General features: G+C 43.8%; 1 protein-coding gene across 1 annotated transcript; it reads left to right on the forward strand.

Annotated features, from left to right (window-relative positions):
• Positions 1–4,183: 4,183 nt before the first annotated feature.
• Positions 4,184–7,773, forward strand: LOC310641987 (arylacetamide deacetylase-like 4 family member 1; the record flags this gene model as incomplete). The annotated part of the gene is made up of 4 exons (XM_083365363.1): positions 4,184–4,207; positions 5,178–5,367; positions 5,977–6,040; positions 7,626–7,773. 4 exons carry the CDS (start codon positions 4,184–4,186, stop codon positions 7,771–7,773), a joined length of 426 nt encoding a protein of 141 aa, XP_083221489.1.
• Positions 7,774–10,769: the final 2,996 nt, after the last annotated feature.

Consider the following 10,769-nt stretch of genomic DNA (forward strand, 5'->3'; position numbering starts at 1 on the left):
ATTGAAATGGTCTAGGGTCTCCTGCTTGAGCAGAGGGTTGGTCTACAAGACCTCAAAGGTCCCTTCCAGCTCCATTCTGAATTGAACCCCAATTCCAGCCTGCAGCTATCCTGGTTTGCCAGGTAAAACCTCCTAGAGTCTAACCAACTAGAAAAAACCACAACCTGGTGCTACACCCAGCACACGCTCATAGTCCACACACACACCCACACACCCCACACCCCTCCCCAAAGTGGCTCAGGACTCAGCTGCGCCCCTAAGGGAACCGAAACATAGAGTCAGTCAGAGCTCCACCTGTCCCGGAGATGGGCATCGCCCCAGGGCTTTTTTTGCAACCCATTGCGAACCCAGCCCTTTTGGGGGGGGAAGCGCCATCAAGTTGCAAGAGATCCTGAGTCAGTCTGAATTTTTGGTCCAAAGTGAAGTTGAGCAAAGAAAGCCTGGCCCAATGTCTCATTTCCATCCCGCCCGGTTTTCTCCCTGCCCACCCAGCAGACCTGGCCTCTCTTATGGCCTTGGCCATGCCTCCCCCCACCCAAGGCCCCAGCTGGCTTGGCTCCCCTTCTCCCCCGGAACCCCTGAGAGGGGTGGGCACCCGAGCAAAGCAGTGGGCACCTGGTTGCAAATGCGGCGTCCAAACTTCCCACAACTTCCCAGCTCCTGCCGGCTGTCCCCTGGCTGCAAAAGCTGGAAGCCCCCCCCAAAAGCAGCCCCCAGACCCACAGAGGGACTCACATCTTGGTGGCGGCCGCTCTTCATGCATACCCATGTGGAGGAGGAGAAGTCACAGCTGTAGGGACTTTTGCACCCAGGGGCTGGGTGGGTCCGGGGTGGGCCATGAAAACCCCTCCCTGGAGGGCAGGCTGGTTGTCAGCAGGGGGGGAGGTCTCCTGTGCTGGCTGGGGGGGCAGGAGGAGGGGGGAGTTTGTGGAATTCCCTGCAAAGGGGGTCCCGAAGGAAAAGTTTCAGGGTCCCGATCAATTTCAGAAAAAAAATTCAGGTAAACCGAATTTGAAGCAATGCCACTAGGAGTAGGAAAGGAAGCAAAAAGCGGTCCTAAGAGTAAGAGTAGGAGTCAGCTACTCCTCAATTTACGACCACAACAGTTGAGCCCTATATTTATGATGGTTGCAGGGTCCCAGGGTCATGCAATCCCCCCCTTTTGTGACCAGCAAAGTCCAAAGGGATTCACTTAAACAACTGTGGGATTAATTGAAGGTGATTTGTTAAGTGAGCGTCACCCCCTTTTACCAGCTTTCTTGCCACGGTCATTCAGGGAATCACTCTGCAGTTGATAAGTTAAGCAACACAGTCGTTAAGTGAACCTGGCTTCCCCCATGGACTTTGCTGGCCAGAAGGTCACAAAAAGGGATCACGTGAGCCCGGGACACTGTGACCGTTGTAAATATGAGCCCCTTGACAAGCATCTGAATTTTGATCCCATGAATGGCATTCTGCATTCCTATTTTATTCTAATTCTGTTCTATTCTGTATTTTATTCTGCATTTCTATTCTATTCTAATTCTATTCTATTCTGTATTTTATTCTGCATTTCTATTCTAATTCCATTCCATTTTATTCTTCTACGCCAAGCCACAACAAGCACATCACCAAAACCTGCAGGCACCTTGTGTTACCGCCTTAGGCTTTTTAATACTCTTCACAAAATTTCCTATCTTGCAGAATCTTTGTTTCTTCTGGCAGTGTGCAATACTTCCTGCATCCACCAAAGGGCTTTCCTGTATAGGAAATTGCCAGATTGATTTCTTGGCTGTCTTGTGAGATAAATTTTCCCAGGCTTGGAAGGAATGAAGGGGTCCCTGTAGAGCACACTGGATGATGGTTCAACTGAAGCAACTCTGTTCTATATTCTATATCCTATTTATTCTCCTATTCTATTCTATTCCTCATTGTTTATTCTGTTCTATTCTATTCTATTCTATTCTATTCTGTTCTGTTCTGTTCTGTTCTGTTCTGTTCTATTCTATTCTACTCTACTCTATTCTATTCTATTTGCATATATGTATTATACTCAGCTTCCTCTTCCAAAGTATGTGATGAAACCCTACAAATGTCTCATTATCAAGAAATGACAGAGTTGCATTCAGAGCCCTGCCTTTGATCTTGCTCTGATCCTCTGCCCCAAATTACAATTCAAAGGGCCAATTCCGTTTGGCACAAACCCTTGTGGAACCTGTTTTCATCTCAAAATCCCTGTCAAGCAAATTCTATTTTAAGGAAAATTGTTCCCAGTAGCTCACCTGGAAACATTATGTGGTTCTATAGTCCATAATTAAGAACAATAAATCAGTATATCCCATCTAATCTGATGGTGCAAGGAACACAAATGTGGATTGACGTAATCCTCAATCAGGGAAGGATTTGGAAAGAGACCTGTTTCAATTTTTGAACGTGCGTTGCACAATCGCATCAAATACAAGATGGAAAGGATACAAAAGAAGGCACACCTGTGTCCTACCGTTAAAAGAACTATGTCGTGGCAACACACAGATCTCGCAGACTGAGAAAAAAAAACACAAAGAAGGGAGCTGGAGCTGCAATTTCCTTTGACCAGATTACCAGATAATTAAAAAGAAAAAAAATCCCATCTCAGGACCTTTCCAGCCTGGGAATTATGTTAGTCCAAGCAGAGTGGATGCTGACATTTTCCTTCTGCATTTTGGTCCCGTTTTCAGTCCTCGGCTGGCTCATCTACCAAGATTTCACCATGATACATATCCCACCCGAAATCAGCCAAGGGAGAAAACTGTGCTTCACTTATTTGTTCATGAGGATATTTTTGAGACTGGTAAGCCTCTGTCCTTGGATTCTAGCTTTGCTTTCAGTGGGTTTTCCTGGCCAGCACAGTCCTGCGGAGAATAGCAATTTGGTCAGCAGAAGTTATAGGAAAGCCAATGTTCAGTTTTTGTTGTTTTTTTAAAAAAATTGCTTGGGATCAACTTCTCCCTTTCTCGTTCTGATACGGTTGTCTCCTTGCAATGTTCCCCTCCACACCTTAAGCTATGCATGCTCTGCTCCCTGCTTGGTGTGCCTTCAAAGTGCCCCTGGAGAGATCTTGATAATGGAATGGAATGGAATACAGTAGAGTAGAGTAGAGTAGAGTAGAGTAGAGTAGAGTAGAGTAGAGTAGAGTAGAGTAGAGTAGAATAGAGTAGAATAGAATAGAATAGAATAGAATAGAATAGAATAGAATAGAATAGAATAGAATAGAATAGAATAATGGAATAGGAATAGGAATAGAGTAAAGTAGAGTAGAGCAGAGTAGAGTAGCGTAGAATAGAATTTAATAGAACAGAACAGAATAGAATAGAATAGAATAGGAATACAAATAATGAATAGAATAGAATAGAATAGAATAGAATAGAATAGAATAGAATAGAATAGAATAGAATAGAATAGAATTAAATAATGGAATAGAATAGGAATAGAAATAATCAATAGAATAGAATAGAATAGAATAGAATAGAATAATGGAATAGGAATAGGAATAGAGTAAAGTAGAGTAGAGCAGAGTAGAGTAGCGTAGAATAGAATTTAATAGAACAGAACAGAATAGAATAGAATAGAATAGAATAGAATAGAATAGGAATACAAATAATGAATAGAATAGAATAGAATAGAATAGAATAGAATAGAATAGAATAGGAATACAAATAATGAATAGAATAGAATAGAATAGAATAGAATAGAATAGAATAGAATAGAATAGAATAGAATAGAATAGGAATACAAATAATGAATAGAATAGAATAGAATAGAATAGAATAGAATAGAATAGGAATACAAATAATGAATAGAATAGAATAGAATAGAATAGAATAGAATAGAATAGGATAGAATAGAATTAAATAATGGAATAGAATAGGAATAGAAATAATCAATAGAATAGAATAGAATAGAATAGAATAGAATAGAATAGAATTAGAATGCAGAATAGAATAGAATAGAACAGAACAGAACAGAACAGAACAGAACAGAATAGAACAGAACAGAACAGAACAGAACAAATAGGAATAGGAATAGGAATAGGAATAGGAATAGGAATAGGAATAGGAGCTGGAAGGGACCTTGGAGGTCTTCTAGCCCAACACATTGCTCAAGCAGGAGACTCTATAGCATTTCAGACAGGTGGCTGTCCAATCTCTTATTAAAACATCTACTGATGACGCATACACAACTTCTGGAGGCAAGTAGTTCCACTGCTTAATTCTTCTCACTGTTAGGAAGTTTCTCCTTAATTCCAGGTTGCTTCTCTCCTTGATTAGTTTCCATTTATTGTTTCTTGTCCTGCCTTCTGGTGGTCTGAAAAATAAGTTGACCCGCACAACGAAGAGGGGTTCAACTTATTTTCCAAAGCACCAGAAGGCAAGACAAGAAACAATGGACGGAAACTAATCAAGGAGAGAAGCAACCTGAGATTAAGGAGAGATTTCCTAACAGTAAGAACAATGACCTGGTGGAACAACTTCCCACCAGAGGTTGTGGGAGCTTCATCAATGCAGGTTTTCAAGAAGAGACTGGACAGCTATTTGTCTGCTATAGGATCTCCTCTTTGACTAGAAGACCTCCAAGGTCCCTTCCAACTCTATTACTCTATAATCCCAGATCAACTATTCAGTGGAGTAACTTGCCCTCAGAAGTTGTGGGGGCTCCATCACTGGGGGGGGTTTAAGAAGAGACTGCACAGCCACCTGTCTGGAATAGTCTAGGGCACAGGTCTGCAACCCGTGGCTCCGGAGCCGCATGCGGCTCTTTCAGCCGTCTCCTGCGGCTCCCAGTCCTCTGACATGTGCAGTCCAAAAAAAAAGTGGGACTAAAAAAGTTCAACCAATCAAATATGCAGGGTAGGTGCATATCTCGCCTTGGCTCCACTCTTCAGTCAAACCCTGTTCTGCGCATGCGCGCATGTACGTGCATGTGCACACATTTTTTGCGGCTCCCAGTTTTTCCTTTTGTGAGGGAACCGGTTCCGAGTGGCTCTTTCACTGTTTCAGGTTGCTGATCCCTGGTCTAGGGTCTCCTTCTTGAGCAGGGGCTTGGACTAGAAGACCTCCAAGGTCCCTTCCGGCTCTTATTCTGATTGAACTCGCTTTTGATAGCACTGGTCTGACTCTTTCCATGCTTTTGGTGTCTTTCTCAACTTTTGCACCGAACAGGGTGAGATTCTGGATGTTTTGAGGTTCATAATAAATGGAATATCCCCAGTGGGGGCATCTGACTTGATCATCAAGGAGGTGCTTTTCGACACGGTGCCTGTCAGGGTCTACTCCTCCAAATCATCAAGGGTTGAGAACCGACGAGGGCTTGTGTGGATTCACGGAGGAGGAGGGGTAGTTGGAAGCCTTAGTAAGTTCTCCAAATACACCTAGTACTCCACTTAACGATGGTTCATTTAGTGACCATTCAAAGTTACAATGGCACTGAAAAAAGGAACTTAGGGCCGTTTTCCCACACTTAACCATCTTTCCACCACCAAAATGCAAACACTTGGCAACTGAATCAAACTTACGATGGTTGCAGGGTCCCGGGAGGGGTCACGTGATCCCCTTTTGCGATCTTCAGAGGGGGAAAAGCCAGGTTCCCGTAACAGCCATGGGACTAACTTAATGGCTGCCATGTTTCACTTAACAACTGAGGCAAGAAAGGGGCTAAAACTCACTCAACAAACGTCTTGCTGAGTGACAGAAATGTGGGGCTCCCTTGTGGTCGTTAAGTCGGAGACTGCCTGAAATTGACTAATTTACAAAAGGGACAGTGAAATATTTGCCAAGGACCCAAGGGGGGTGGGGAATGGGTGGATTCAGATAAAAAAAACCCTACAAGTTAGGCCTGGGACAAGTGGCACTTTCTCATCTGAAGATCAATTCTTGCTTGAGCAGGGGGCTGGACTAGAAGACCTCCAAGGTCCCTTCCAGCTCTATTCTATTATCTCTTATTCTTTTTGTGGTTTTCCAGAAAGTCACCAAAGGCTGTGCTGCTTCTTTGCCCAGGAAAGTGCCACTGTGATCGTCTGCATTGGGTAAGGGAGCTCAGGTTAATTTTTGACACGGGAAACCTATTACATTTGTTCATGATACAACCCAGCTCTAGCGATGTGCAAAATCTAAGTTGCATCACAATAAGACATCAAAGAGGCTTGGAGTCCTCTCTCTCTCTCTCTCTCTCTCCCTCCCTCCCTCTTTCTCTCCCTCTCTCTCTTTCCCTCTCCCTCTCCCTCTCCCTCTCTCCCTTTCTCCCTCCCTCTCCCTCTGCCTGTGGTGTGTATGTGTATGTGTCTGTTTGTTTTGGAAGAGTTGATCATCCTTGAATTGGAAGTCAGGGCTCTCAAGATAATGACTTTTCCTTGGAGAAGGCAATCAATAACTCAAAGTGACAGTTAACACAAAGAGCAACTTTGGAAATTCTGTAGTAATATTTGAAAATATAGATCAAAATGGGGTTGGACTAGATGACCTCCAAGGTCCCTTCCAACATCATCAACATCATCATCATCATCATCATCATCATCATCATCTTCATTATTATTAAAACTCCTGTAACTTCTCTCTCTCTCTCTCTGGACAGTCGCTAAGACAAGGAGAATACACAAGGAACCCACAATGATACACAACTTACAACAGTTCATTTAGGGACCATTCAAATAGACCCTGGCTCTGAAAAAAAGGGACTTAGGACCGCTTTTCCCACTTAACGACAATTGCAGCATTTCTGTAATGAAAATTTGGATGCTTGGCAACTAATTGATAGATAATGACGGTCGCGGTGTCCCCCGGGGGAGGGGTATGTCACGTGAGCCCCTTTGGGTGACTGACCAGCCACGTCCATGGGGGGAGCCAGATTCACTTAACAACTGGGTGACTAGCTTACCCGCTGCAGTGATTCGTTTAACAACAGCATCAAGAAAGGTCGTAAAACAGGGCAAAACTCACTTAACAAATGTCTCACTTAATTACAGACATTTTGTGATCAATTGTGCAAGTCGTAAGTCGAGGAGTGCCTGTATTGGGTGTTGCAGACTGTCCAATCTTTTCAGGGTGGGGCAGCTATAATATATCAATAATAATAACAATAACAACAACAATAATATATTGCCTATATACTCAGACATTACCTTAAAAGCTCTTAATAGGATAGGATAGGATAGGATAGGATAGGATAGGATAGGATAGGATAGGATAGGATAGGATAGGATAGGATAGGATAGGAATAAATGAATAGAATAGAATAGAATAGAATAGAATAGAATAGAATAGAATAGAATAGAATAGAATAATAACTTTATTGTCACTTTAAATGTACATTAATAAATTAAAATGAGATTTTGTTGCATATAGCTCTCAAAGGATAACTACCTCCAATATACCAATATTCTTGGTTAGGACTTGAAGTGTTTTTACCAGTCCCAAACTGTGAATTGAATTGAAAATTAAATGTAAAACAACAACAACAACAACAACAACAACAACAATAACAACAACAACAACAATAACAATAATAATAATAATAATAATAATAATAATAATAATAATAATAATAATAATAATAGGAACAAGAGGAACCCCAATGCCTTTGAAAGATTTCTTTTTCACTCAGTGTTGGTTTAGGTATCCCTTAGCACCAGAGCATCCTTACCCAGCTCAACAGCTCATCTGCTACACTGCCATCTTGCACTTTTTGAAGAATGCGCAGAACTACAGGGTGGACCCACAACGGATCATGCTTCCTGAGGAGATCTTCCTGAAGATTGGATGAAGTCTCTATGAAGCTCACAAAATACTGGAGGTCTTAGCTGTCCTTTTGGGGAGCCAAGGGTATTTTTGGGGGGTTGCTCAATAAAAGTAAACCCACTTTTGCTTTTCTTTAGAAGTGAGTTTTCTGACACAATCCTACGAAGACCATGCCTCTCTTCGATGAATTGGAAGGGATATCCAATCTCTTCTTGAAAGCCTTTAGATGACAAGGCCCAAGATCTTTAGAACCCAGTTTTTTAAGAAGAGACTGGACAGCCACTTGTCTAGAATGGTCTAGGGTCTCCTGCTTGAGCAGGGGGTTGGACCAGAAGACCTCAAAGGTCCCTTCCAACCCCACAATTCTGTTATTCTACAATCCCAGATCAATCAATCAATAGAACGGCTTGCTTCCAGAAGTTGTAGGTGCTCCATCACTGGAGGTTTTCAAGAGACTGGAGAGCCACTTGTCTGGAATGGTTTTATGGTCTCCTACTTGAGCAGGGGGTTGGACTAGAAGACCTCCAAGGTCCCTTCCAGCTCTATTCTGATCGATCGATTGATTGAAGAGGAAAGTTGATATGTCCAGGTGCCGTCTCTTGGGCTTGTGTCTTTGTTCGAGTCAAATACATCTGTTGCAAAAACTAACACAATCAGATTTTGATTATTTACAGAGATCTGCACATCGGTTCAATAACTCTCATCTTCTAAGGATTACTCTCTCCAATGTTAGCAGACTGTGAAATACCAGCCTCACTACAGGCAGAAAATGAAGTAATTTTGTTAGTCTCCTAAATGTGAATGAGAAACTTATTGGCTTTCTTTTCCCCTGAAAGGAACAAACTTGAAATAAATTATCAAATCAAATCAAATCAAATTGGTTGGTTACTAAAACACGCTCGTGAATTTGTTTGGCATTCCACTTCAAAGTCTCTTTCTCTCTCTCTCTCTCTCTCTCTCACACACACACACACAGAAACTCACAACCACAGGCACACACATAGGCAGCTCTCAATGAATTAGAATAGAGCTGGAAGGGATCTTGGAGGTCTTCTAGTCCAATCACCTGCTCAAGCAGGAGACCTTATACTATTCCAGACCAATGGTTGTCCACTCTCTTCTTAAAAACCTCCAGTGTTGTAGCACCCACAATTTCTGGAGGCAGATTGTTCCACCGGTTAATTGTCCTCACTGTCCTCACACCTTAATTGCAGGTTGCTTCTCTCCTTGATTAGTTTCCATCCATTGTTTCTTGTCCTCCCTTCAGGTGCTTTGGAGAATAAGTTGACCCCCTCTTCTTTGGGGCAGCCCCTCAAATACTGAAATACTTCTATCTTCTGGAGAAAAAAGGAGGAACCTGCCCCACTTTACATCAGAGAGAACTGTGTAGAGCAGGGGTGTCAAACTCAGTTTCATTGTGGGCCGCATCAGCATTGCGGTTGCCCTCAGGGGGCCGGGTGGGTATGGCCAGGGTGGGTGTGGCCTACTGGGTGGGCGTGGCCAGCTCTACATCATTTGCATCAAGGGTGCCTATGGGGGCCTGGGCAGGAGTAGGAGGGATCTGAGGGTCTCTGGCAGAAGGAGGGTCTCTGGGCCAGGGCCAAGGCAGTGGGGGCCGTTCCCTCATCATTTCCAGGATGGCTTCGCGGGCCACATGAAACCATTTCGCGGGCCGGATCCGGCCCCCGGGCCTTGTGTTTGACATGCCTGGTGTAGAGAGAGTTTCCTCCTTTAAATTTCTGGGAGTCTACCTCTGTGAAGATCTGACCTGGAAAGTTAACACAACTCAGGTGGCTAGAAAGGCCCAACAGAGGCTTCACTTTCTTAGGGTCTTGCGGAAGAACAGGGTAGAACAACAGCTAATGACCCTCTTTTACCGGTCTACTATAGAGAGTGTCCTCTCGTATGGTATTGTGGTTTGGTATGCTGGTCTGACAGCCGCAGATACGAAAGTATTACAGAGGGTAGTGAGCACAGCACAAGACATTGTGGGCTGTTCCCTGACACCACTGGATGACATCGCCAGGGCTCGTTGCCTTGGAAGAGTGAGGAAGATTCTCAGGGATGACTCACACCCTGGACGGTAACTCTTTGCTCTCCTACCATCCGGTAGGAGATATAGGAATATAGCCAGCCGTACCAACAGGCTGAAAAATAGCTTTTATCCGTGGGCTGTTAGGCTTTTAAATGGGACATAATTTTATGCAGAATTGACTTGGGAGGCCGGTGTGTGGTGTAGTTGGTTCACATAGTGTGGTGGGATGGAGGGTTTGTTGTCACTGTGTGTTGGGGGGAGAGAGCACGGGGGGAGGCTCAGCTAATCTCAATGTACACATGTTGTACTTTGACAATAAAGGTTTATTATTATTTATTATCATGTCTCCTCTAGTCCTTCTTTTGTCTAGACTGGCCATACTCAATTCCTGCAGTTATTCTTCATATGTTTTAGTCTCCAGGTCTTTAATCATCTTAGTTCCTCTTCTCTGCACTTTTTCCAAAGTCCCAACATCTTTTTTGTAATGTGGTGACCAAAATTGGATGCAGTATTCCAGATGTGGCCTTACTAAGGCTTTATAAAGCAGTACTAATACTTCACATGATTTTGATTCTATGCCTCTGTTTATTCAACCAAGGATTGTGTTGGCTTTTTTGGCCACTGCCGCACATGATTGGCTCATGTTTAAGTGATTGTCCACCGGGACTCTAAGGCAGGGCTTTTCAACCAGTGGTACGGGTACCACCTGTGGTACATTTGCACCTGGCAGGTGGTATGCGACCATCCTAGAAAAGTGGTAGCGGGGGAGGGGAATGGGCTGAACTGGTGGCAGCACCGCACAAGCCTGAGCGAAAGACGGCTGGAGCTGCAGGGCTGTCAGGGCTCAGCGGAAGCACCAGGATCAGCACTTCTTTGGGGCTGTCAGGGCTCAGCGGAAGTACCAGGATCAGTGCTTCTTCGGGGCTGTCAGGGCTCAGCGGAAGCACCAGGATCAGTGCCAGGCTCCAGCTGGAGCTCGGCACTGA

Source organism: Vipera ursinii (genome assembly GCF_947247035.1).
Source record: "Vipera ursinii genome assembly, chromosome: 6".
Lineage (NCBI taxonomy): Eukaryota > Metazoa > Chordata > Lepidosauria > Squamata > Viperidae > Vipera > Vipera ursinii.